A 27,736-nucleotide genomic window follows, 5' to 3' on the forward strand; every position below is an offset into this window, starting at 1 on the left:
GAGCCTGGCGGAAGTGGCCTCGGCGGAAGAGCCGGAAGGGAGTTCAGCGGACCTTTCCGGGCGCCCCGCAGCCCCGCCGCCTTGGGTCCGGCGGCGCCATGAGCAGCTTCGGCGGGAGGATGCGCGAGTATCCCCGGCTCTCCATCGACCGCTTCGACCGCGAGAACCTCCGCGCCAGGGCCTATTTCCTGTCTCACTGCCACAAAGGTCCGCTCCTGCTGCTGCTGCTTCGCCGTTTCCCTTTCCTCCTCCTTGCAAGGGGCGGCTGCTACTGCGCATGCTCCTCCCGCCCTCACACCAGCCCTGCGAGGGAGACCCCGCTGAGAGGCAGCGACTGGCCCAGAGTCACAGCCGGGGGGCCGAGGGGGGACGAGCACTCCAACCGCTACACCTCACAGCCCTTGGCTTATGCTGTCCCCCCCCCCCAACATCCTTTTGTTTTACTACTTTTCATTCTCATTACTCTCCACTGCCGGGGCTTAGCCTCGGGAAGAGAAGACTCACAGAGACGCGTGTCTTTGAGCATGCACCGAGTGCCATCCTTTCTTCTCAGAACTGCCCCCTTCATTGTGTTTCGAAAGGTGCTGCCCGCTGGTTGAAACCAGCTGCTGGGAGAACTTTCCTGGCAAATCTCTGGTCCTGGACATGCTCTGCCTGCTGATCTGCGCCTGCCTCTGCCGACACCCCAGAGCCCTTGTCCCTGAGCAGTAACAGAAGTCTGTCCACCTGCCAGTGCTGGGGTTACATTCCAGGGATATCGCATAAAGCCAAAATCACATAAAGTCAAAACATTTTGGGTTTAATGACAGGTGGGATTGATAAACTCTACCCCCCATGCACTCCCCCCATTTTAATTTTTGTTTTTTTAATTGCCAAGTGCATAAAGCTGAACCCGCACAAGTTAAATGCTCATAAGTGGAGAGTTCCCTGTAATGGCATTCACTGCACACTTCAGGAGAAGGAGGGATTCTGAATTGGGCTGCAGTTCTTCAGACAGAAAAGGATCCTGACCCCTGAGCAATTTGTGCTATTTCCTTAGCCACTGTTTTAGAAGATTCTGATTTAACCCTGCTTCTCTGGTCATGCTGACGCTTGTGTTTGTCCTTCTGGCCTGTACTGAGGCCCAAGACTGTTCTTAGCATGGCGGAGTTCTAAAATAATCTTCCTCTTTTAATATGTTAATATTTAGATCACATGAAAGGCCTGAGAGCGCCTTCCCTAAAAAGAAGACTGGCATGCAGGTAATGAAAAGGGAGAAAGACATGTGTGAGAATAGCCTGGGACCTGTGGTGAGTGAAGGGATAAGAAAGCATCAGCACCTTCTCAGGCTGATCTCCTTAAGGATGAGAAGAAACTTGTTTTTATTTTAAACATGGAAGTTTAGCTTCTCATATTCTGCAACTAAATACAGTAATCTGTTCTAAATACAGTAAGCTGTTCAACAGTGGAATTTGCTGCCAAGGAGTGTGGTGGAGTCTCCTTCTTTGGAGGTCTTTAAGCAGAGGCTTGACAACCATATGTCAGGAGCGCTCTGATGGTGTTTCCTGCTTGGCAGGGGATTGGACTCAATGGCCCTTGTGGTCTATTCCAACTCTATGATTCTATGATTCTATCTGTAATTTATAAAATGACCATAGTAGATTCTCTGATTTACTGCATATACACCCTTTTGTTTTGTTTGTTACCTGAGTTCTTAGCATTCTGTCTGGGTCCTTAGTAAAAACTACAATTTCACTTCCATTTCTCCCATGTGGGTAAGTGTAGCTCAGATTCTAAGGATTTCTCCCTCCCCTTTCCTGCCCAGTTCTTAAGTGTAGTTTAGTTTTAGGTTTCATTTATCTATGTGTGTTTTACACTGCACTTTCTGCAGTGCATATTTTTACATGCCCTGAGAATTGTAGCCAACCTTTTCTATTTACCCCCTAAACGTACTCAGCTAATGCAGGGAAGGTGCTGGAATGTGGGATTAAAATCTTGGAAGATGAGTAGTTTGGGTAGAGCAGTGGTTAGCAACCTTTTTCAGCCGTGGGCCGGTCCCCCGTCCCTCACACCATGTGGTGGGCTGGACTATATTTTGAAAAAAAAAATGAACAAATTCCTATGCCCCACAAATAACCCAGAGATGGATTTTAAATAAAAGCACACATTCTACTCATGTAAAAACACCAGGCAGGCCCCACAAATAATCCAGAGATGCATTTTAAATAAAAGGACACATTCTACTCATGTAAAAACAGGTTGATTCCCGGACTGTCCATGGGCCGGATTGAGAAGACAATTGGGCCTTAGGCATAGCTGTCAACGTTTCCCCTTTTTTAAGGGAAATTCCCTTATTCCGAATAGGATTCCTCACAAGAAAAGGGAAAAGTTGACAGCTATGGCCTTAGGTTGCCTACCCCTGGGGTAGAGGCAAAGTTGTCTAGCTAGCAAGTGTGTGATGTCAGATGGGTGTCTTCTGTCTGTAGGCAGGGGAAGAGACTAAAGGGCATATAATACAGCAAATGATGTCTGGGATTGCTTACTTCTCCCTCCTTAAGTCACAGACACCTTTGCCATATCACAGACTTGCTTGTTGAAGGAGTTTGCAAGGAGGCATGGGAACTACTTTTTGTTGTTTGATTTTTTTTGGATATTGGACAACCACCATTTGCTTTTTTGTGAGACATGTATTTCTTTTTTCTTCAAAGCTTAAAAGTTCGCTTGTATTGTTCACCAGTAACAAAGGAGTTGCTGCTAACTAATCCACGGTATAAATTTTGGGAGAATCACATTGTAAGTTACCTCTTTTCATGTGTAGTTGATGTAAACAGACACTATTAATGCATCTTAAAGCTGTTATAGCTAGCAGTGTCAGCAAAAGATGAAGCTGCCATAATCCTAAGGACAGGCATCCCCAAACTCGGCCCTCCAGCTGTTTTGGGACTACAACTCCCATCATCCCTAGCTAACAGGACCAGTTGTCAGGGATGATGGGAATTGTAGTCCCAAAACAACTGGAGGGCCAAGTTTGGGGATGCCTGTCCTAGGTGGTGAAGTCCATTTAAACTGTTGTAGTCGTCATCTTTAATTTTAGTATGTCTACTCTGAGTAAAACTCAATACCACCCTAAGCTTTACTTTGTTCACCTGTTGTGTCTTAAAATGAAATACAAAGGTGTATCCTGGGCCTTCCTTCCTTTCTTTAGACTGTTCAGTCTCAGGTTCTCTCTGCCCTGGCAGAGCCACAGAAGGAGTTGGTAGCTCAGGTCTCTTCATGCAGAGAGAACTCCATGATAATAATAATAATAATAATAATAATAATAATAATAATAATAATAATTTATTTATATCCCACCCTCCCCAGCCGAAGCCAGGCATTAGCATTTCATCTCAAGCTCCTGTCTGATATACGGTATGTTCCAGACTTTTTGTGGAGCTTCTGTTGGTGCAGAACAGAGGATTATTAGGCTGCAAAGAAATTGTGGAACATGACTCAAAAAGGAAGAAACTTGGTGGAAAAAGTTGGTTTTTTGAATGAGTCATATTTCTTCCTTTACTGGGTCATGTTTTGCAAGAAGTACCCATTAACAGTTGCTTTTCGTAGATCTGAGGTCCCTCAGGCGCATGTCTTCAGGCATTCTGTGGGGCCCACAACAGTTTCTTAGACTTCCATACAGGTTTCTTAGATTTTGACATGCCCCCAGGCTCCAGAAAGTAGGGGAGCCTTGTCATAAGTTAATGGCTTACCTTCCACAGACATGTGCTTGTCTCCTGATCCTAGCTATTACCATGCCATTAAATACATCTGTTTTGTACATGCTGTGAAAACAGTTCTCATCACCTATAATGTGCCTCTGTACATTTGTTTCTCTGTCTGCTGTAGGTTTCCATTGAAGTTGAAACTCCAACGCAGATTTCTCTGGTTGATGAAGCATCTGGTGAGGTAGTCAGTTATGTTGACTGTTTAACATTTTAATATTTCACCTAAGTAGGTAGGAGTGCTAGTTACTCTTTGCTCTGAAATTCCAATTTTGGCCAACAAAATAGAAGCCTGCTGTCTATTTTACTTTCTTCCCCTGCCTTGTTTGTCCTAATTTCCTCTCTCTTTGTGCTTTGAAGTCTTCAGGTTTCTCCTCTTTTCTGCATCTTTATAATAAAAGTATATGCTAATAGCATATGGCACAAGAACCCATGCCACGTAGATTAAGAGCAGGCAACTTCTAGCCCATGCACCTTACTGGCAGGTGTTTTTCAGGCACCGCTGATCAGCTGGTGGTCTGTGCCAGCACAGCTCCTTGCGTAGCACTTCCCAGCCGCCACTTCTCAGGACTTCCCCAGGGCTGATGATCAGCAGATTGTCAGTGCTAGGGAAGCACTGGACACGTCTTGCCGGCACCATTTGAATTCACAGAGCAAGGGCAAAAGTGAGTTGTTGTGACATCAGGCGACTGACAGGTCAGCAAACTGTCTGTCTCCGCACCCGCCTGTTATACCTGGTGAGAGGGAGATGTACGGAGATAAGGAGTGGATCCACTGGCCAGATTCCCATCCTTGATATAAATGAAAGTCAGGGGCAGGGCAAGAGCCTGTGAGACTGGTCTCTCCCCACACCCCCAGGCCACGGGGTCCTATCCCCAGATGCCTTGCGCGCACAGGGTTCTGTTTCCCACCTCCTTGTCTTCACTCTGCACGGCAGCCAGGCAAAAACTATTCATTTCAAAGTTAACATGATACGAGTCAATGTCTGTGCATCTTCCTTCCTTCCTTTGTGTCTCTTTCCAGAAAGAAGATTTAGTTGTAACCCTTCTGCCAGCCGGCCATTGCCCAGGATCAGTTATGTATGCATTTTTCTTGCCTTCAGATAATTAATGGAAATCAATATGAAAAATATATGTCACAGTGGGTTGTGGTTCTATAAGAATTAAACTGCAGTTAGTTTATTTTGGATTTGTTTACCAAAGACTTACTTCCCCCACTTTCTGTCCCTGGTTATGGGCATTGGGGCCTTTTAATGGGATGCCTTGGTCTCACACATCATGCCCAGGCAAAATTGCAGTTTGTATTCATATTTATTACTATTTATTAATGAGTTGGTCTTTCGACATAACATAGAATCAAACACAGTACAAAATAAGATTTAAAATACAATAAAAACAAAATAAACGAATGGCAATGTTAGTTGAACCAGCAGCAGGTTGCAGAATGAGAGAGGGGGAGTGGTAGAGGGACTTAAATTTCTCTTTTGCCATCCTTTTCTAGTGGTTATTCTGAACCAAAAAGTGAAGCCAGGATTTGAGGCTGTTTCTGTAATTAAGAGAGAATCCCATTGGTGTTAGCTGCAGTTAATGCCAATGCTGATGGGAAATGAAATTGCACTTACAGCTTGGGGGAACAGGGCCTTGTTTGGTTTTTTGTGAGAACTGGGGAGAGCCACAAGAGCGAATGCATACAGTTACAAGCGTGATAAGATACTTGGGGCATTGCTCCTGTTTATATGCCTCTTCGTCCCGCTATGTGCCATCGTCTGTTGCCCAAGTTTCTTAGCCGAAAACCAGTGCCATAGCCCACTCTCCTGGCTTTCACCATTCCATTGTTCTGACAGCAGTGCCTTTTCTCGTGCAGGTTTCTCTTCCAAGGTGAAAGTGGCACTGTGTTGTACACTGGGGATTTCAGACTTGCCAAAGGAGAAGTGGCCAGAATGGAACTTTTGCATTCAGGGAGCAGGTAATGAACTGTGGACCTTTCTGGTTTGGCTTCGTTGCCCTTTGATTAGAGGGTCAGGTGCGTGACAGGCAGAACCCTGTTCTATTAACCCTTTGCAGGTACAATAACTTGTAAATGGTATGCTTTGCGCGTGAAAACCACTAAAACACACGGACCCTGAATGCAAACCTCATAAACCTTTAGAGAGCAGTCACAGCTTTGGCCCGGGAGCTGACAGAAAGGAAACCCCGGAGCCTTAGCGCTTGCATATTGCCTTCCATGGCCACAGTGTGCCGTGGAGATTTGGGCACTGCTTTGGTAGGAAGGCTGCTTGGTTTCTTCTAGGTGCATTCATTTGTGAAGGCAAATGTCACCTTTTGGATGCCAACAGAAATATGAGTATGTTGCTGCGTAACACGCGACTGATAGCGCTGTGCCAAGCACAATCTTGAATATTGAATTTCTCTCTTACAGAGTGAAAGACATCCAGAGTGTGTATTTGGATACTACTTTCTGTGATCCCAAGTATTATCAGATCCCCAGCAGGGTAAGTACAATTTGAAGGAAGAGGTTTTTTAAACAAAAACAAAAACCCAACATGCAGCCTGCTTGTTTGGCCAGAATTCCGCTTGGGACTTTTAGCACTCAACTTTTCAATGGGAACTGTAGTTTATTAGGGGTGCTGAGTGTTGGTAGGTGCCCATGTCCTCCTGGAGTGCTTTGACCTGACTGAAATGTTGTCTTGAACTGTGTCGATGCCTATTTCTCAGCTGGATGGAGGACAGAGAGAAGGGGCAGGAGGGAGGGAGAAACATTTGACTTGTGTGTGCCTCTGGCCCTTCCCACTGCTGGTATGTGGACCCTGAAGGCCCCCCCATGTGGAAGGGCAGCCCTTGGCCAAAAGAGGCTCCCTACTCTGCCTGCACAAAGTGCTTGGTTTTAGTGGCCAGGGATCAGTTGTGGGCTCAACGGAACGCAAATCCGTTTAGATCTGCTATATGCGAATGCCCTGCAGTCTTTTTCCTTCAACAGGAAGAATGTATGAAAGGCATATTAGAGTTAGTGCAGAGCTGGATCACCCTCAGTCCTTATCATGTGGTGTGGCTGAACTGCAAAGCAGCTTATGGATATGAGTATTTGTTCACAAATCTCAGCGAGGAGCTTGGAGTTAAGGTAAGATTGTCGTTCTGAATACAACCCCTTTCTGAATGGAGCACAACCATGATCCCTCCTCCCCACCGCAAGGCAAATTCCTTGAGAAGGAGAAGCTTGCTGTCTCTTTTCTCAGTTAGTCTACAACTACAGCACTAATAATGGCAAACTTAATTTCCTAGGTGCACGTGAACAAATTGGAAATGTTTAAAAACATGCCAGAAATCCTCTGCCACATCACCTCCAATCGGCACACTCAGATTCATGCCTGTCGCCATCCAAGGGTGCGTATCTGTCAGCAGTTGACACCCCCCTTGGGTGTTAAGTGCTAGAGCCCCTGGGGGCTCCATGTTAAAGAAGAGTCTGGCTTTGAAGAAACCGGGAGATGTTTGGCCAAAGCAGCTTTAATATTCTTATTTGGGGGGAAGGTTTACTTTCCTATGGCTTTTCTAAAACGACTATTCACAGCGCCATAAAATGCACTAAACCAAAATAAAACTAAAGCACAGATGAGATGACAGTGAAGTATCACTTTTAAAAACCCATCAGGGAGGCTATTAGACTGGTTCCCCCCCCCTTCCGCCCCTGAAAACACCACTCTGAAGGTCAGTCCTGGGTTGGCTGAGTGGAAGGGCTGTAGCTCAGGGACAGCACACAACCCCTGGCACATCTGGGTAGAGCTGTCTGCTGCCTAAAATACCAGAGAGCTGCTTCCAGTCAGAGTCAGCAACACTGAGCGAGGTGGAGCAGTAGTCTGACTTGGTGTAAGGCAGCTTGCTGTGTACCTTCAAGGGGAGGGTATTCCAGGAATGGTTGCCACCTCTGAACAGCTGCTCCTGAGCCCCAGCTGATCCCAGAGGAAACTTCAGGGAGGAATGTGTTGGTGGGAAAGTACCTTGCAATGTGCAGGATCCAGGCTGCTTAAGGGCTTAGAGATGCTACTCAGCACCTCCAGTTGAGCCCAAAAGCACATCAAGTGTATTCCAAGCATGTCCGGTGCCAAGAGCATAGAGAGAAGCTACATATCTTCATAGATGTGATACTAAGTGCTGGGGGTGGGGGAGGAGTGCTGAGCTCCCCTCATTGTGCGATGCTCCTCAAAATATTGCAAAGACCTCCCTCCACCCCAGTTTTAGATGCATGAAAGAACAAACATGGCTGCCCAATAGATCTGGGCAATATGGTGACACATTGGCTGGGCTGCTCTCTTCATGGTCCCTGTACTGTATGAAGCTTCTGATCCTCAGAGCACAAAGGCATCTAGGTGATTTTGCATCTGTTTGAAACAGGTTTTATGTATGTACTTTTAATTCTCTCAGGGTTTAATTGTATTTTAATGCTTGAATTTTCTGTTTTTAGCAGTATTTGTTTTTATCTGTAAGCTGCCTTGAGTCTCCTCAGGGAAAAAGGTGGGGTATAAATGAAGATGTTATAATATTAGAATAATGTAAGAACTCTGGTGCTCTGTCGTCACTAGGTGGGCAGTCTGTGCACAGGAGGCAGCCAGTATTGGGTGTGTGTGTGTGTGTGTGTGTTTTTCCATTTCTCACAGGGAAGCAGAGGAAGGTAGTAGGTAAAAGAATTTGCAAAGTTACATTAGGTATTGAAAAAAGGATGTGCTTGATCTGCCCGGGTGCTACAGTTAATGCTGTCTCTATGATAGGATGATGAAATGTTCCGAGGGAACAGGTTGCCTTGTGGTGTGATTTCTCAGAATGGAAAGCGGTTGCACATAATTAGCGTCAAGCCATCCACAATGTGGTTTGGAGAGAGGACAAGGAAAACGAATGTAATAGTGAGGCAAGTACTCTTTTCAATTATTATTATTTTTTAAATTCTCAAACAGTCCAGAGCATGGAGCAGCTACTCTGCCAGACCCCATTCAAGGTGTTGCTGCCAGTAAATAAAGCACTAAATGACCTAATTGTGAATGCAAGAGACGGCTTTCTCCCTTCCAGAGGAGATCAGGCAGTCCCAGCCCACGCTCAAGTGAAACTCGAGGGCACTTTTATTTGGGAGAGGATAGGTACATTTAGGTGCTGCAGTTTTTGCCACTTTGATTATTGTATATAGTTTCCTTGGATTTTATATTGATAGCTGCCCTGGCACACATGGCAGAATATAGATAAATACAGGTATCTTTATGTAGGTGTGCAGCATGACTCTGCAACTGAAAAAGGTCCCCATAGGGTCTTGCAGGGATGAGTAATAAGGTGGTCCCTGCCCTCCGACATGATCTAAAACACACGACACAAAAGTGGGGGAAGAACCAGCCTTGGGCACAAGCTACTAGTTTTAAAGTCCTTCTCGAGTGTTTTCGCTGCCCTTAAAGGCTTGCAGGAACAAGGTGCTCCTTCTCTGGCCTGTGGGTGGGGCCTGGCTGGCCTCCCACTTTCCGTGATATTCTTCCAGGAAGGCAGGATATCGATTTTTACATGTGATCTGCTTTTTATTAAGGTGCTGATGCTGTTCACATATTGATAATTTAATTTCTGGTTTCTGCTTAGGACTGGGGAGAGTTCATACAGAGCTTGCTTTTCCTTCCACTCTTCTTACAGCGAGGTATGTATAGTATTTGTTTTGTGAAATGAACCCCTTTTACAATATACAGAGCAGCCTTTACAAGATTTTATATTTAGATTTTGTAGCCTTTATAGGATGCATTTTGGGGGTTAGTAAAAGTACAATAATGATTATTCTTCATCTTTATGAAGCACGTTGAAGCCGCTATATGTTATCTTGGTAATCCTGATAACATCCCTTTGAGGTCAGCAGGTATTTTCTCTATTTTATAGGCAAGGACTGAGCTTGAGGAGGATGTGGCATGCCTAGGGAAGCCCCTCTTTCCTCTCATAGCTGACAGGAGACTTGAACCAGAAACTTTGTAGCTTGCTGTCTTCAACGCAGCCCTGAAGCTCCACAACCTGAAATAGGCAAAGGGAACCAAGCATTAATAAACGTCCATAGATTTCACATGCCCCCTGAATGGCTGATTGTTTTCTGACGCTTGCTGCATGAGAAGGCGGCAGCATCTGCCTCCTGGTAGGAATGTCCACAAGAGCAGGTGCTGATTCAGAGTGTGTTGTCCATCACATTTGGAGTCTGCCCGTCATCCAAGGATTCCTGCTTCATTTAAGCCCCTTAATGACCTACTGGCTTCACCCCACTGAAGTGGAACTTGAGAGATAAAAAGTGGCAACCTTAAATGGATGCATATGTCAGAAAGAAAAGCTACAGATGTCTGAGCAAAGGGTCCTCATGCCTGCTGGGGCCATTCTACAAGCACAGCAGTCTTGTGCGCAAATCAGAATGCTGATGGAGCTTTGACTGGAGATGGTGACGTGGTGAGACACAGTGCCAGCGTGGTGCAGGGGGCAGAATTGGAACTGGAGTCATTTACCATGTCGGCTATGAGAGTTTTTTGCTCTCAGCCTCATTTCTTTGTAAAAAGAAAAAAAGCCTCTCAAAGCAATGGCAAATCACAGCAAAAAAAGGACTGCAAGCCAGGTTTAAATGCAGAAATTAATTCCTCCTCCAATCCTATTTTGTAGATTCAGGATTTCTTGAGCTACATTCGCCCGGTGAATGTGTATCCCAATGTAATTCCAGTAGGTGTGACAGAAGACAAACTTATGGAAATGTAAGTTTCTGTCTTTTTCTCTGGCTCTTTGCTGCAAAGATGTTTTCTAACTAGTGTTGAAAATGACACTGCCTTGTATGACTTATTTATCTGTTATGCCCACCGAAACTGCTCAATTGAGAAAGCTTTATTCCTTGTAGTAATTTTCCGTCTCTGCTCTGCATAGTAAAACAACATGCTGTCATTGTCCATATTCACAAGTGAAAGCCATCTTCATTATGAAAGCAGCATCCTGTTTCTGCTGTCTAGTAACATCAGGGAGAGGAGCTTAGGCTCTAGATAAAGAAGTATGTTTAAATCGGTTTTATATAGATCTATTTTTATGACACAACCATACTTTTAGGGAAGTATTGTACAGTAGTAATTCATTTATTTTGGGCCTGGGTTGGGCATTCCCCCCCTTCCATAATTATAATAAGTCTGGCAAAGTACTTCTGGTTATCTTAGCAGGGTTGTTGGTTGTTTTTTCATTGAACACCTGAATTTTTGTAAAGTTCAGTGTAGTATGCAAGTGATATGAATTTGCTGAAAATTAAAGAGGAACTAATGAATGTTTCAGAAGTCTAAAGAGCTACAAAATTCTGTATTGCTTCTTCTCAGTTTAAAGCCATTATGTACATCATACAACAAAAATAACGAGCTGAAATATAAACCACTTGGAGCACTGAAGAGAGCCAAACCCTCAGAAATAACAGACACAGGTAAGAGAAAGGAGAGTTTTTCTCTCTTCCGTGTCAGATGGAGATGGCAAAGGAAAGGACTCCTGTGGTTTTGAACCAGTAAATCATGTTTATTGCATGATTATGTCATCTCTCTAATGAACTTACTACATTTTTTAATTTCACTTGCATCTCACCCTTCTAACCAACTCAACACGGCATGCATAGTTGCTGTCCACCCTCCAGCTTACATTTCCAACACCCCTGTGGGACTTAGCTTAGACTAAGTGAACATGACTAACCTCAGGTCACCCAGTGAACTTCATAGCTTTAAACAGGGATTTTGCTCAGGGTTCCCAAGTCCTAGTCTGACATTCTCCACCTGTACCCTATCTCCCAAGTATCACAGTGGCTCCCAGCGAGTGCTCACCCTGGTTAGCTTGGAGTCCAACAGTCCAGACATCGGTTTACAGCCTCATAGGCTGCTCTGCTGATTCAAGCATGCAACAGAATCCTGGACTGTGCCCGTTCCGATGAGGGAATTGTAGACAAAAGCACACCAATGGTAAATCTCTCTGCATGTAGAAAATAGCTGGGAGAAGTTAGGCAACCTGTTCCTTCATGCTGTGGTTTAGAAGCCCCCCTCCCCCAAATGCTTGGAAGTTTTATAATCCAGGGAAAGGTGTCTTATGATGGTAAGGCATTTGGAGATTGGCTTCAAGTCATCTTACTACCTTCTCATGTTCCTGGTTTTTTTTGTCTTGACAGATGGTGGGAGTGATGATCTCTTTGATACAGAATTGATTCCTATAAGATACAAGATTCCAAAACTTCTCCCAGAAATGACAGCATCTGAAAATAGGCCCCTTCCTGATAACCATCAAGATGACAGCGACAAAACAAGTTATAGGGCAACTTCCATGCCAGCCCCTTTGAAGGTAGATTTCATAGAGTGTGAGGAATCCAACGGTGAGGATGACGATGAGGAGGAAGAATTGGAGAAAGACATGGTTCTAGATGAACTTCTGCCACCCAGTGCAGAGTCTGCCACTGTCTTTCCGGATCCAGGATTGGTCTGTTCAGAGCCCACTTGCAAACGAAACGAGGACCTGGAAGTGCCCAAGTGGGATGCCTACTTTAAGCGACACGTGGAAGACACAGATGCCTCTGAACATGAGGACTATGCTCCAGCTCCCACAGATTCTAGTGAGCCTCAGTCTCCCAACCTGTTCAGCGATAATGAGGATTTTAGTGATTCTACTCACATCTCCTCCCAAAACTCTTCTCAGTCAACGCACATATCTGAACAAGGTAGCCAAGGGTGGGACAGTCAGGCGGATACTGTGCTCATTTCCCCACAAGAGCGAAAGACTTTTGAGTCCAGCCCTTTAAAGAGAGGAGCAGAGCGAGCAATGCTTTACGCATCTTGTTTCCCTGCTGGGGAAAACCAAACAGACATGCAGAGTTGCAAGGCTTTGGCTCACAGTGCACCTTCTACAAACAGTATTAAGTCGGATCGCCAAGGCAGAGCTCAGGAGGCAAGTGCAGCAGCAGCAGCACCTACTCTGATGCCAAGTGTGCAGGCTGAATCAACTCCGGAGAGGAGCAAACAAGGGAGTTCAGGGCTGCTCAAGCCTGAGGACCAACTAGAGTCTCAGAGCTCTTCTGACTTTGAAATCCCCTCTACCCCAGAGACAGAAGTTCCTAAACCAGACCAGCTGTGCAGCCTGTACAAGAAGCTGGCAGCAGGGGAAAGTCTGCTCTGATCAGGAAGCAAAAAGAGCTATCAACTTTTTTCTGTCATGAATGAATGACGTTATTCCTCAAATCATGTATTTTAACAGTTGACCATGTGCCATTTGAATTTTTGCTTTTGTAACTTCTAATTTTTATACTGAAAATGCAAACTATGATTCTGTTTTTATAGGAAGTTGCTTCATTCACACTGAGAGAAACTGGAAATCTAATTGAACCATTTGCCCTCTGAATTTTAGGGTTCTACAACAGAAGAGAGATTTGATAATATGACTTTGGCAATCCTTTTGGAAACCATGGCTTTAAAGTCTGCTTGGATTTTAGTTTCTCTTTTCTGTGATCATTCTAACACTTTAATACAGATACCACTAAAACTTTCGATAACCCACACAATGTTTTCTACTCTTCCTAGTCTTTTTTATCAGCAGAACAAAGCTGCCATTATTTAAAGTTCTCCCTTTTCCTTAAGGTCTGTTAATCTGTTCTTTATTAGTCCAAACTATTAGTCCAAAACCAGTAGCACCTTCATATACATTTTACTGCTTTGGGGCCAACCTGTGTTCACAAAGTACACTACCGTACCATTTTGAAAATAAAAATTATAGCCCAATTGGGAGGCAAGAAAACGTTTAACCAAAATAGTCCAGTGTTCAGGTCATGGGTTTGACACAATCAGCAACTTTCATCCTTTCTCACTTATCTTCCCAAATAATTGCTCAGATGTTTACTAGCCAAAACTAGCTGGGCTTGAAACAACCTCTGGCATTCAGAGGAGTCATAGCGGAACCATCCAGGCGTAAAGGGTGCTTCTTGGACACGAAGTGGAGCCCGTCTTGATTATTTCCATCGCTTTAGGTATATGTTGGGTTTTATGAACTCTTGTTTACTCTCACCCCTTATCTGTCAGTTGCCATGTATAAAACTCTAGCTCTCCTATGCAATGTTTTCTGCAGCTCATTGCTGAATGCACAACTGTTACCAACTTCCTCTTAAGACTGTAATGACCCAACTTTTCCATTTTCCAAAGATGTATGCAGACTCCATATTTTCATTGTATTGTATTTATTTTATTGTACACATGGCATCGCTCCCTTAAAACCTGGTTTGAAGTAACAATTTAAAAAATGGAACCTACTGAATTAAGACTACGATGCCACTTCTACAGTAATGGCTTCACATTTTCCGGTATCTTGATCTGTACAGGAAACGTGCAGTGATCCATCCCTAAGAAAAGAGAGATTTGTATAGTGTGAACATATGGAGACTAATTGCACCCTGAGAGGGCCTGAATAGGTCTCAAAAACTAAGCTCCCACGTTGGATGTCCCCATCATTCCTCCGTGGAATTCTTTGATTCAGCTGACAGGTGTGGGGAGTCCCATTACCCAGAAAACATGCTCTCATTTGTGGGGAACCTGTGGCTTTCGAGCTGTTGGATTCCCAGCATTCACTAGCCATGGGGAGCGTGGCCAGCACTCGGGAATGAAGAGAGGTGTGATCCAGCAATGTCCCCACTCCTCTCTTAACTGGAAAGGAAAGGGGCAGCAGAAGGGAATGTTAACCAGAGCACCCCACAGTTCAAAGAATGCTTGCCCACTGATCTGGGAAAGAAAAAGCATCCCTGATATTCCAGAAGTTGATTTGATCCACAGTTCTCCCCTAATACATCAACACCCGATAGGTGGAATTTCTGCAGTACCTTGAAAAGTAAGGTAAAGGTAAAGGGATCCCTGACCATTGGGTCCGGTCGTGACTGACTCTGGGGTTGCGGCGCTCATCTCGCTTTATTGGCCAAGGGAGCCGGCGTAACATGACTAAGCCGCTTCTGGCGAACCAGAGCAGCGCACGGAAACGCCGTTTACCTTCCCGCCGGAGCGGTACCTATATATCTACTTGCACTTTGATGTGCTTTTGAACTGCTAGGTTGGCAGGAGCTGGGACCAAGCAGCGGGAGCTCAGCCCGTTGAAGGAATTCAAACCGCCAACCTTCTGATTGGCAAGTCCTAGGCTCTGTGGTTTAACCCACAGCGCCACCCGCGTCCCACCTTGAAAAGTAGATACTACCAAAAAGCTGCAACAGAAAAACCCAAGTTCTGAAAGATGGACATTTCACATGTACTTGATATGCTGAACCAAAGTTGTAGTATTTTGGTTTTCAGTACCTTTTCATTGTGAGAACAGTTAGGATATCATGCAGACCACCTTCCTTTATATCTAAATCCTGGAGGACAATCTGCTTAAAACAAAACATTGAGATCCTTTGTCATCTGCAACTTATCTATTTTAGCAATCTTAACTGTCAAAACCAAAGAAATGCAAGTGAGATTATATCAAAAGCACTTTGATTTAAACCATTTGCTCTACATTGCCATATACAAAAGCTAAAATATAAAATATTGAGCTACAAAGTTTCAAGGTAATTTCAGAAAAATGGTTTTCTAAGGCAGACAAAGCATGCTCTGAAAAAACGAGTGAATCAATTTGTAAGGCTAAATGGAGTAATAAATTAGCATGTATTTCAACACAGGTGAGCAACTTGCAGCCCCTATTGTTTACAATTTTAATTCAGAATAACCAAGTTACTTGATAGTTTTTATCTGCTTTAAATGTTTTTTTAAAATGGTTTTTGTGCTCTAAAAATACCGTGGATGTGTTTACAACATTTTATAAGGTAAGGAATTTAAGAGGCAAAAGCTTCAAATGCCTAATGAACATACAATTAAGATTTGTGACACTGAAGTCTGCTTTTGAGTAAACACTGGGGGAAAACAAGCGTTATTTTCTATTGATATTTCTTCACCTGTGCAAATCTGTTGTCCTCTTTTATGGGGATCTTTTCCAGAGACTCGTATAATTCTAGACAGACAGAGGAGTTGCTTCCTGGGGCTTGTAGAGTATGCTGCCTTCGAGCTGGCAAAGGGGTTCCTGATGGGAACACCATCACAAATTTATCAGCCCCTGACTGATCCATTGCCTAAGAAATAAGAGAGATGAAGTTGGGTATATTAAACTTAGAGCAATCAATAGACAAGAAGGATGAATTTTATGCCTATTCCATGTTAACTACAAGAAAGAAGACTCCACCTAAACATTCGGAAGAACTTCCTGACAGTAAGAGCTGTTCGACAGTGGAATTTGCTGCCAAGGAGTGTGGTGGAGTCTCCTTCTTTGGAGGTCTTTAAGCAGAGGCTTGACAACCATATGTCAGGAGTGCTCTGATGGTGTTTCCTGCTTGGCAGGGGGTTGGACTCGATGGCCCTTGTGGTCTATTCCAACTCTATGATTCTATGATTCTTAGAGACAAATATGAATTACCTTTAAATGCTCAAGGGTAATATCTTCAGATAAAGCACATGCTAACTGCCATTAACGGACCAGCCGCTTTTACAGCTGCAGAGACCCCAGAGATATTAAAACAGCTGATTAACTCTTATGTAACAACACACACACACATTTCCTAATATAGGAAGAATGGTATAAGGAACTGGAGATTCTCAACCAAACAATGGGAAACTATGTTAAGTTTTATAACAAGCATGCCTCTGGACCTCAAATTCAGTCTCATACAGCAAAACAACTATTTAGGACTCCATTGCGCTCGTTTATGAAAGGACTAAGACATTGAGCTGCTGGAGATAATGCTTCTCTAAAACACAGGTTTGTACAATGTCCTATATTGATAAATTTTTGGCAGAAGGTAATAGAGACGATCAACATGACTGTATGGAATAATCATAAATTTGCAGAGGAAAATATCCTTTTGAATTATATACCCAAAACACATGGAATCTAACAAAGGGAGAAAATGAATGGACTATCTGTGTCCTCATTATGGCAAAAAGACAGGTATTAATGAACTGGAAAAATAAATAAGTGGCTTATTTTCACGCCTGAAGATATGGACAAACCCATTACACTTGAACAAACTGCGTGCAAACATGGCCAAATTTAACAATATTTGGAATTATTTTTTCTAAATACCATATTAAGTTAAAGTCTGGTTAACTACAATAAAAAAAAAAATCCTTTGTTTGTAATGTATATAGTATTTTGTTCTGTTGTTTTCTACATAGCTACTATTTCTTTTTTCTTCTTTTTTGTCATCTTACTCTCTGCACATGTAATTACCGTATTTTTTGCACCATAACACTCACTTTTTTCCTCCTAAAAAGTAAGGGGAAATGTCTGTGCGTGTTATGGAGGGAATGCCTACGGGTGGCATGCCTACGGATTTTCCTCCTCTAAAAACTACGTGCGTGTTATGGTCGGGTGCGTGTTATAGAGCGAAAAATACGGTATGTACTTTTTGTTTTTCAATGAAGAATATAAAGTAAAGAAATAAGATATATGCAACATAATCACTCTACAGAAAGGACTCCAAATCTTAAGGCACCACAATGTGTTACAGCATGTGCACTGCGACGACAGACAGGAAAACATTACAGCACAAACAGTGACCCTTGAGTAAAAAGGAGGGGAGATTTTAAATATGATTCTGTATTGATTCATGCTACTAGTCAAATCCTATGAGTGTTGAAATAATTTATGGATCAGATGTGAAGGTGAAATAGGTGGCCAAATTAGTTTTTTTAAATGAATTGGATTTATTTGATAGACTCCTAATTAAATTTAAAAATATGAAAGTTTACTGTTTATATTGGCGTGTTAAGATGACCTGTCAATTCTGGAATCTTAGGGAATCCTATTCAAATACTTAGTCCTTCAATTAAAAACAAAGAGTTCTGAATGGCAAATATATTAACTGTGCATCAATATGAAATAATGAGTTTCAGTCTCTCACTTATTTTCTAAATTGCTACCTAAGTGACCCCAAATTTCTTTCAGGAAAGTTTTCACATTAAAACCTAAACCCACAAAGGTAGCAGTGGTGGAAGATAGATAATACAGATTAGGGAGGGAGCTCTCTTTCTAATTCTAAGCAAGAGATATAAAGACATTCATTCATTCATTTAATTTGTTTGCTTACCTTGACTAAGATATCTTTGGCAGAACATTCAATAGGCAATATCTCATCATCTAAAAATGTATTTTCTCTTCCTAGCAAGATCCCAGCTTCCATGGCAGCCCCAATGGGAATGACTTCATCTGGAGGAATAGAGTTCAGCAATTCAACACTAGGGAAAAGTTCTTTGATCAACTGCTGCAGTTTTGGGATGCGAGACGATCCGCCACAGAGAACTACCTAGAGGACATTAAAGCATTAATAGGACAACAGCAAAGATGGACCAGTTAGGCTTTTCAAAGGGTACTTGTGTATGCAAAATTTGCAAACACACACACACACACAGAAAGTGGGGGGAAACAGATGTTCAGACTTATTATCCTGGCTTGTTAATTGGCATTAAGTTATAGTCCCCCACGCCCGCTGCCCAACCACTCAGATGTAATGGAGAGCAGTGGCTTCAGGAATCAAGCTGTGAAGCAGCACTTGAGAGGAGGGGAGCAGCTAGGGAGTAGCGCTGGGTGATACCTGGGTTTCAACCAGATATATCACCAGCTAAACATAGCAATATACTGATATTTCACGATGTCTGAAATAAGGGTGGAACTATAGAGGCACTGGATGGCTTCACAATTTTTCCCTGCATGGTGATTTTTGCATTGCACGCACGCACGCACAGATGATTTGAGATATATTGCCAGGTCAAAAATTCTGAAACCATTACCATGATATGGCCTTGAAACTGGTTTTAGATGGTATATCATCCAGCCCTAACACACTTCATGATTCAAGATATATTGCAGGGCAAAAACTATGAAACCGATATCAGAATACAGACTTGAAACCGGTTTTGGACGAGATATTGATATATTGCCCAGCCCTACTAGGGAGGAATACTTGTCCCTGATCTCATTTCCAGTTTAATAAACCATGGTTTGTGAAGCCTTGAACAATAGTCCAAACCATCCAAATGCATCTGCTTCTTTGTGAATATACTCTTATGTATTTCCTACATTTTTGTCAAAACAAGAATTTCAAGAATGACTTCAAAATAAACCAAGTTATTTGTATTGTTACCTTATTGATATCATCTGCTGTAAGTCCAACTTGCTTCAAGAGCTTTTTGATGGCTTCTAGGCACTTGTTAAAAAGTGCAGAGCAAATAAGTTCAAATCTGGCCCTGTGTTGTTAAAAAAACAAGCACATCCATATCTGTTCTTCCACAGGGAAAAGTTTGCAGAGAAACCCAATACAGTAGTATAATATTAAACATGGAGCTGCCCTCAGTTTCTGATGGCCCAGAAACTTCAGCTGCTCCAAAATGAAGCAGCCAGAAGAGTGAGTGGCTGGGTTTCCATTTAGAACTCGCACAACGCCAGCTTCAAAAGAGCTGAATGCGCTTGCCAGTTTGCTTCTGAGCCCAATGCTCACATTGGTGTTTAAAGCCCTGAATAACTTAGGCCCGATACCAGAAAAATCAGCCCCTTCCCTACAGATCCTCTTGGGTGTTCAGATCAGTGGACGGGGCCCTCTTAGGTGTTCCACTACCCTAAGAAATCCTGGGTGGGGTGGGAGGCTAGAAGAGGGGAATCTTTGTGGCAGCCCTTAAACTGCGAGATTCCTTCTGGCACCTTCAATGGATCTCCGGCGGGCTAGGGACAAAGGTGAGAGCTGTTTCCTAGTTCTGCTGGATCTCTCAGCGGTGTTTGATACCATCGACCATAACATCCTTCTGGGCCGTCTTGAGGGGCTGGGAGCTGGGGGCACTGTTATACAGTGGTTCCGCTCCTTCCTCCTGGGCCGTGTTCAGAAAGTGGTGGGGGGGATGAGTGTTCAGACCCCTGGGCCCTCACTTGTGGGGTGCCTCAGGGTTCTGTCTTCTCCCCCATGCTTTTCAACATCTACATGAAACCACTGGGAGAGATCATCAGGGGATTTGGGCTGGGTGTTCATCAGCATGCGGATGATACCCAGCTCTACCTCTCTTTCAAATCAGAACCAGTGAAGGCAGTGAAGGTCCTGTGTGAGTGCCTGGAGGCGGTTGGAGGTTGGATGGCGGCTAACAGATTGAGGTTGAATCCTGACAAGACAGAAGTACTGTTTTTGGGGGACAGGAGGCGGGCAGGTGTGGAGGATTCCCTGGTCCTGAATGGGGTAACTGTGCCCCTGAAGGACCAGGTGCGCAGCCTGGGAGTCATTTTAGACTCACAGCTGTCCATGGAGGCACAGGTCAAATCTGTATCCAGGGCAGCTGTTTACCAGCTCCATCTGGTACGCAGGCTGAGACCCTATCTGCCTGCCGACTACCTCGCCAGTGGTGCATGCTCTGGTTATCTCCCGCTTGGATTACTGCAATGCGCTCTACGTGGGGCTACCTTTGAAGGTGACCCGGAAACTACAACTAATCCAGAATGCGGCAGCTAGACTGGTGACTGGGAGCGGCCGCAGAGACCACATAACACCGGTCTTGAAAGACCTACATTGGCTCCCAGTACGTTTCCGAGCACAATTCAAAGTGTTGGTGCTGACCTTTAAAGCCCTAAACGGCCTCGGTCCAATATATCTGAAGGAGCGTCTCCACCCCCATCGTTGTACCCAGACACTGAGGTCCAGCACCGAGGGCCTTCTGGCAGTTCCCTCACTGCGAGAAGCCAAGTTACAGGGAACCAGGCAGAGGACCTTCTGGGTGGTGGCGCCTTCCCTGTGGAACACCCTCCTGTCAGATGTCAAAGAGAACAACTACTACCAGGCTTTTAGAAGACATCTGAAGGCAGCCCTGTTTCGGGAAGCTTTTAATGTTTGATGTATTATAGTATTTTAATATTCTTTTGGAAGCCGCCCAGAGTGGCTGGGGAAGCCCAGCCAGATGGGCGGGGTATAAATAAATTATTATTATTATTATTATTATTATTATTATTATTATTATTATTATTATTATTATTATTATTATTAACCTCTTTATTCCAACTTCATATACTGTCATATGTTTTAACCAATTTTAATATTTTCTTTTTAAACGGTTGTAACACACCTCCCTGGGACCTTATGGGGAAGGGAGAGTAAGAAATCTAATAAATAATAATAATTTTCTTGCCCATGTAAAGGAAAACAGTTGCCTTTTTATAAATACATTCCATATGGAGAGTAGCCAACTATCACGATCATTACCTTACGTGGGGGTTACATCCTGGAGATCATGCATAAAGCCAAAATCTCCTATTGTCAACATCCCCGTTCCCTGCACTCTCCCAAGCTGAGTGTATTGGTAGTTAGGATTGCCAACATCCACCCCCCTCCGGAAGCTGCTCCTATTTTTAATTTTATTTTTCTGCCAAGCATCTAAAGCTAAATTCACACAAGTTAAATCTAAAGGATGTCATGGAAAACAATGCTACACATGCAGAGATTCAAGAGTATATCTTACCTAGAGACATTACAGTCAAAATCCAGCCCATCATACAGGGAGTCAACGAAGCAGTTGGCACTTCCGAGTGTCGATAGTGAATGCTTTGCCACTTCAGCACTGTTCATGAGCTTCATCATGGCCCTGGAGTTTTCCCTCACATCATATTTATAAGATCTACAGGGTTGTTGTTGTTTTCCAAAAAAAGCATTATTAACCATTACAGAGAACCTACTCAGTAATAGTGGCCATCATTTACCCTAGAAGTTAGGGGGGAAAGGTGGATCCTGAAATTTATCAGGTTTTTCAAATTCAAAGTATAAACATTATATGCATCTACTCTTGAAAGCTGGGGATGTTATGGTAACTGAAAGAGGAGAGGTTCTTTTGAGTAAGTATTCATGAAGCACAAATGCAAACATTAAGGCTCTGACATCTTAGTGTTGTGCTTAACTCTCATGTTGAAATCAACAGAATTTGGAAATGCTTAACTTTGGCTATATCCACCCCAACTTTCCCATACTGCTTGTAAGTGATATCTATCAGGATCCTTCAAGAATGTAAGCATGAAACAAAGGATCTAACAGCCTTGCAAGTCCACAAAAGTCACTAGCCCTAATAATAATAATAATAATAATAATAATAATAATAATAATAATACTAGGCTGCTTGCCCTCTCAGAGTTACATTAGTCATTTGTGGCCTGAAAAGAAAAAAAAGGGGAGGAAACCATTGTTCGCAAAGCTTCCATCTAGTTGCCTGGAGACAATTCTAACTCACCTCAGACAACCTGGTAAATAGCTCTTTACAAGATTGGGATTATTTCCAAATTGAACTAAAAACCGATGTCAAATTTACAGTAACAACCTTTCCCCAAAACATTATGTTAATGTACTGTTTGTCTTATTTCAACAGCGTAGACCTTTAGAAGTTGTAATTTTTTAAAAAAAACTCACTATTTTTATTTCCAGAAGTTTTCATTTTGAGACAATATTTTATTATTTTTAAACTGTAATTGTTTTAAAAATCCTGTTATATATGTTGTGGGCCCCCAAGTGATATTTTTGCACTCAGAGGGTGGATAGAAATGTTTTTCATAAATAAATGTATTGTATATCAGTCAAAAAAATCTGATACAAAATGTGCTGGCAATTTTCCATACTGCGAAATTAACAGCAATGATTCCTTACTACACATTTATAAAACACCACATACTATTTAGGATATAGAGAACTTACCTTTGAAACTCAGATGCTAAATGTTGTGCTAAGGCTTCTGTGAAACAAATGCCACCTATACTATCATCTGTGTTTGTGGAAATAACACGATAAAGTCCACTGTTGACTTCAATAACCGTGATAGAAAGGGATGTTCCTCCAAGCTTGTACACCAGCACATTGCTTCCATGCACACAAAATAAAGAAAAGGAAATCAGTATGCCTTGCCTCATTAACATCAATACTAAAAGCCTTAATAGCAGGTTCTCAGGACAATGACGACTGCGTCTCAAAATGACCTCCTGGTATCAGTGCCACTGCTGCACTCCATGGGGCAGAAGCGAGGTCAGGGAGGTTCTCCTCCTAGTGCTCTCTCACTTAACACTGCCCTGGCCCACCCTGAAATGAAGTCTGCTTTGGTTTCCTGCCTTTGCCACTTGTTTAGAATCTCCTGAATTAAAAAATAATAATGTTGCAAAGGACTTGGATTTTCTTATTTACAGCAGTCTAGGATCCCTCTGGCTCAGATTCAGCAGAGAATTCTGCTCCATGAACTGAATATTCCTGAGGAGAGCAGCTCCTAATACTCCCTTCCCATGCTGTTCCAGAGGGTTCCCCAACCTTCTAAAGCAGATTTTCAGCTGCACAAGGACCTACAGAGGGAAGGAGACCATCAAAAATTCCCTTCTGCCCAGGGAAGCATTAAGTTCACAAAGGTCCATACCACACAACCCTAGAGCCAACTCACTTTGCACCATACTGTTTAAAACCAAGGCTGTAATCCTGAAACTAGGATTAAGTCCTGTTGAGTTTTATATCTGTGGAAGCATACTTGGGATTGCACAGGGGAAATGGCTGCTTAAAGACCAATTGTCACCTTTTTCCACTAGGTGAATCTTGCCCAATTCCATAAGCCAGCAGAGCTGCAGATGGTTCATGAATTAACCGAAGAACATTAAGACCAGCTGCAGTAGCAGCTTCTCTGCAATAAAGACATAATTTATATTAGTACGTCACTTTAGATTGATTCCTTCTTTCAACATAAAACAGCAAAGTACCTTATTTTGGTATAGCTGGAGCCTATCCCTGCATCACCACCACAAACACCTTACAAAACATTGCCAAACTGCTACAAGACATACAGTAAGCATGCCAAGAGACATTTTACTTAAGCACAGATAGGCACATTGTGGTAGGAGAATAAGCTGCCTACCTATGTTTGTTCATGCAAATTGAACGTGAAGCTCAAACCAGTACAGGAAATGTGCACCTGTTTCTCTTTGGAGACCCTGGTGACTATGCAGTTAGCAATGTCTGAACACAAGGAGTGAGAGGGTGCATGAGAGTCAGGGCCAGGCCTGACATGCAGTAGGGTAAAGTGATCAGGCGGCATCAAGAAACAGGTGGAGGCACAAATGAGTGCTTCTATGACACAGCAAGACTTTTTAACTGTTAGCCCTAAATCTGCTACAAATAGCAAAATGCCTTCAGCTGGCATGTCTGAGCCCTTTCCTATTTTATACAGTGCTCTGCACTGAATGGTCCACTCCTAATGCAGAATGTGTACCATGGCAAGAAGAAAGGAATAGGGGCATCCAACTGGAAGTCAAGATGAATGCTAGTCCTGGTGAGTGAAAATTGGCCAGGAAAGATGAGGCCACTGCTGGTAAAGGTTTTCAGTTCCTCCTCGTGAAAAACCAGGGTGCTTGGTAGTCGTAAATCTGTGACTATCTGGCCTCTGCTCAAGATACCAGCTTCCATGGAAGACTGACCTACAACAATGTCCCATAAGCTGGCTATTTAAGAACTACCCGTATGGCAGCTATAAGCTCATGTGGTTGTCTATCATGTGGCTACAAAGTGAGCCAAAAGTTATCACAGACCCACCACTCAATTTTTGAGTAGTTTTAACAGTCCATTTACTGTGTGGTAGGAACCTGAATATTGTTTTCTCTCCGTGGTGCCAGAACCTCTAAGCAGGAAGTTCTTAAACAACTACAACAAGTGATGCTATTTCACTGAAAGAGTCCAATTAGATGAGAATTGACCTACTCCAGGTTAGCACCATGCGCTTATGGTTGAGCTGAGATGCTGAACCCAGATCTTCCAAGTCCAAATATGTCCAAATGCCTCCTGTCCAGACATCTCAAATTCCCACAAATACAATTAATAAAAATAAGCTGAAAACTGTATTCTCACCCAAGGGCATTCTTCTGTTTGTCTCCGAAGTCAAAAGGTACCGTAATCACAGTGTCATTAACATCTGAGCCCAAAGCAGACTGAGCAGTTTCTAATACAAAAATATATTGTATTGTGAGTACAAGCAAATTCAATTTACAGGTATACATACCACTTTTCTTCTGGGGAAATAGTTTAAAAATGTACATTTTAATATCATACCTTTCATTTTACTGAAGATAAGCTTTGCAACATCTTCTGGGGAAACAAGTTTGCCATCTATTTCATAGTTTAGTTTTCCATTCTTTTCAATGACCTACAAATGAACATACAAATATGACTCTCTCTCAGCTTATCTGTTATAAAAGATTCTGCAAGATTCCTTTCGTCTGATAAATGATTTAGAAAGCAAATATTACACACACATCCAAGGTCTGCTCCCAAGGGGTGGTGACACTCCAGAACAAATGGGGAGGGGAAGGAGGAGGAGGAGTCCACTAGCAATGCACTGTATCCCTCCAGCAGGCACAAGAGTAATCTTCGGTAAATAATCTGCTGAATTGCAGATATATTGGTTCAGTAGTTTTTGTGTTAGGTTCCTGTGCTAAGCTAATTGGGGATGGGGTGGAAGAGAACTCAATGGGAGTTGCTTCCCTCCCCCAAAGGCAATGGGATTGGAGAACTGAGTGAAATCATTCCCTCTAATTACAAGCTTGACCTGTCAGTCACAACAGACCTCTCCTGCTGTTTAACATTATATAACACCACTGGGTGCTGTCATCAGGACATCTGAAACAAATCGTCATCAGTTTGTTGCTTGACACCCAACTCTATTTCTTTGTGACATTAGAATCAGGCCAGTATCTGGACGTATTGCTGGGCTGGATTAGAGTGAATCAACGAACTGAGACTGCACTCATAACTTCAAGGCTGAATTGCGGCCACGTAACCACTGTGGGGCTGCCCTCGTCTCTGGTCTGGAAGCTGCAGCAAGTCAGAAGGGGGTCGCACAGTCTGTGGCTGGGTTTGCCTTCCACCAACATATAACACCAGTACTATGAGAGCTGCACTGGAGGTCAATCTGCTACCGGAACAAATTTAAGGTTTCATTTTTACTGTATAAAGCCTTTTTATACATGGGTTTTTTTTGAGAACTATTTTATCTGGTGCTGCTTGTTGTATATCACTATGGTATTTGTGAAATGTTTAGCAGTTTATAAATACTACTAATAGTAATGGGAGGAAAACATGAAGTAGCTTCTTACTTACTGAACATTTACTTTCTGCAATGTACTTCTCAGCTTGTGGGTCTCCAGAGCTGTCAAAACAAGGGAAATTGACGTGTACTTAAAACAAAAAAACACACCCCAAAATTTACATTTATATTTTCAGCACATAAGAATTGTGTTTAATGAAGTCCTCCTTAATCTTTAATTGTTCAAAGCTTTCTTTATGTATTTCAGCATGATATCAGAATTTGGACTTTTTATTTCTTAATAGTAGAAAAAAATTCAAAACAAAACAAAGTTACATTCCAGAATAACTTGCTTTAAATTTTGTTAAATAAAATATATACTGCTTACAAGAGACTTTTAAGCAGCCTACTTGCATATTTAAGCCTGGTAACAAGGTTTGTACTTACATGCCAGTTTTTATACATTTTTGTTTAACAATCCCATTCTGTCAGACAAACCCAAATTAAATCCCAAAATGAAGTTCACTATTACTTTCCGCACCTTCTCCCGAGAATCTGCTTCACTTTCACCACTGTATTTGAAAGATTTCTCACTCTGTTTTGTTTTGCTGCCAGACCAACAACCTGGAAATAATTTTAAAAGATTTGTTCAAAAACAACAAAGGTACCACCACTTTTTCTTCAAATTTATACTGGGGGGAAAGTTACCTCTTCGTTTTCTGAAAATGCAACAACAGCAGGAGTAACCCTATCACCTGCATCATTGGCGACAACATCTGCACGACCATCCTGAAGAAGCAACACACACATGGAGGAGAATGATTAAGTAGAATAGCTCATTGACACAGAAATTAAACACAGTAACTCATTACCACTTGGAAACCCCGGAAAACAATATCATTTTTTAATACAGGATCCCTTAATTTTGTTTGTCCAGCAGAGGCTAGATTCTGTTCTTGACTATTACCTTTCCACGGAATGAACAGGATAAATTTTGTATAAAGACAAATAATGTACAAAGGGAACTCTTGTAAATGGAAGCTTCTATTCCAGTACATACTGGGAATAATATAACAGGATCCTTTTGTTTGTTGATTTGTTTTCCAGCTGCTCTAGATTGATGGCCCACCCCAAACCATAGATAACGAAGAGTGCTGGACTCGCATGTAAGCCATAATTAAAACAAACTAAGCTTCATAAGCCAACAACAAATCATTACTTCAGTTTATAGATTGTTGGCAGTAAATTGGCCATAGTTAAGCTAGCAGGGTTCACAAATACTACTAAACTGTGATTTCATAAACCATAATACAGTGGTACCTCGGGTTAAGTACTTAATTCGTTCCGGAGGTCCGTTCTTAACCTGAAACTGTTCTTAACCTGAAGCACCACTTTAGCTAATGGGGCCTCCTGCTGCCACCGAAGCCCAATTTCTGTTCTTATCCTGAAGCAAAGTTCTTAACCTGAAGCACTATTTCTGGATTAGCGGAGTGTGTAACCTGAAGCGTATGTAACCCGAGGTACCACTGCATAAGAAACTACAGCTTAGAATTATGTGCAAACCAGACCAATGCATATATTACTTTATCCAGCAAAGTGCCATTCAAGTAAACTGATGGAAATGCATTTTACAGTAAGCACATAAGCTTTCTTTTATTTATCTGAGATGCTCCTCTTGCAGGGCTGGTTTTCTTTGGGGGGGGGGAGGACACAGGGGACCACGGACTCTCTCCTGATTAGGGTGATTAGGATTAATCCAATTTGTATGCTGCCCTTCAACCAGAACAAACCAATAACGCCCCCCCCCCACAAACAAATTCAGGAGGATACAAATTTAATAAATAATAACGGCAGCAATAACTGTGATTTAAAGGCTTCTGGCTACTCCAACGTC

At 42.7% G+C, this 27,736-nt stretch overlaps 2 protein-coding genes across 5 annotated transcripts in view; one reads left to right on the forward strand and one right to left on the reverse strand.

The window, feature by feature from the left end:
* The first annotated feature begins 30 nt into the window (after nucleotides 1-30).
* Nucleotides 31-14,026, forward strand: DCLRE1C (DNA cross-link repair 1C). 4 transcript variants are annotated; one of them, XM_081210690.1, is made up of 14 exons: nucleotides 36-207; nucleotides 1,190-1,241; nucleotides 2,688-2,772; nucleotides 3,862-3,921; nucleotides 4,761-4,816; nucleotides 5,601-5,702; nucleotides 6,156-6,228; nucleotides 6,714-6,854; nucleotides 7,016-7,117; nucleotides 8,497-8,633; nucleotides 9,341-9,395; nucleotides 10,385-10,473; nucleotides 11,074-11,174; nucleotides 11,901-14,026. In XM_081210690.1, exons 1-14 carry the CDS (start codon nucleotides 99-101, stop codon nucleotides 12,896-12,898), a joined length of 2,160 nt encoding a protein of 719 aa, XP_081066816.1. In that variant the 5' UTR covers nucleotides 36-98; the 3' UTR covers nucleotides 12,899-14,026. The 4 variants fall into 4 exon arrangements, with proteins under 4 accessions (XP_081066817.1, XP_081066816.1, XP_081066818.1 ...); XM_081210691.1 differs by lacking the exon at nucleotides 7,016-7,117 and having other exon boundaries at nucleotides 31-207; XM_081210692.1 differs by lacking the exons at nucleotides 36-207; nucleotides 1,190-1,241 and having other exon boundaries at nucleotides 2,682-2,772; nucleotides 3,862-3,916.
* Nucleotides 13,933-27,736, reverse strand: part of HSPA14 (heat shock protein family A (Hsp70) member 14) — a 14,087-nt gene continuing 283 nt past the window's right edge. Inside the window, exons 2-14 of the mRNA XM_081210733.1 lie at nucleotides 26,551-26,631; nucleotides 26,384-26,466; nucleotides 25,917-25,965; nucleotides 24,870-24,963; nucleotides 24,669-24,759; nucleotides 23,347-23,451; nucleotides 22,491-22,652; nucleotides 21,274-21,429; nucleotides 18,927-19,029; nucleotides 17,874-18,089; nucleotides 15,687-15,860; nucleotides 15,049-15,119; nucleotides 13,933-14,111 (exon numbers count right to left, since the gene is read on the reverse strand). Coding sequence (XP_081066859.1) covers nucleotides 14,033-14,111; nucleotides 15,049-15,119; nucleotides 15,687-15,860; nucleotides 17,874-18,089; nucleotides 18,927-19,029; nucleotides 21,274-21,429; nucleotides 22,491-22,652; nucleotides 23,347-23,451; nucleotides 24,669-24,759; nucleotides 24,870-24,963; nucleotides 25,917-25,965; nucleotides 26,384-26,466; nucleotides 26,551-26,631 — 1,464 coding nt within the window. The 3' untranslated portion in view covers nucleotides 13,933-14,032. The remainder of the gene's footprint in view (nucleotides 14,112-15,048; nucleotides 15,120-15,686; nucleotides 15,861-17,873; nucleotides 18,090-18,926; nucleotides 19,030-21,273; nucleotides 21,430-22,490; nucleotides 22,653-23,346; nucleotides 23,452-24,668; nucleotides 24,760-24,869; nucleotides 24,964-25,916; nucleotides 25,966-26,383; nucleotides 26,467-26,550; nucleotides 26,632-27,736) is intronic.

This window comes from Podarcis bocagei (genome assembly GCF_964188305.1).
Source record: "Podarcis bocagei genome assembly, chromosome: 10".
NCBI classification, from domain to species: Eukaryota; Metazoa; Chordata; class Lepidosauria; order Squamata; family Lacertidae; genus Podarcis; species Podarcis bocagei.

Coding starts and splice junctions, on each gene's coding strand:
- DCLRE1C (XM_081210690.1), top strand. CDS start 99: ATGAGCAGCTTCGGCGGGAGGATGCGCGAGTATCCCCGGCTCTCCATC. Junction 6,229..6,713: donor ATTATCAGATCCCCAGCAGG/GTAAGTACAATT, acceptor TTCCTTCAACAG/GAAGAATGTATGAAAGGCAT. Junction 9,396..10,384: donor TCCACTCTTCTTACAGCGAG/GTATGTATAGTA, acceptor CCTATTTTGTAG/ATTCAGGATTTCTTGAGCTA.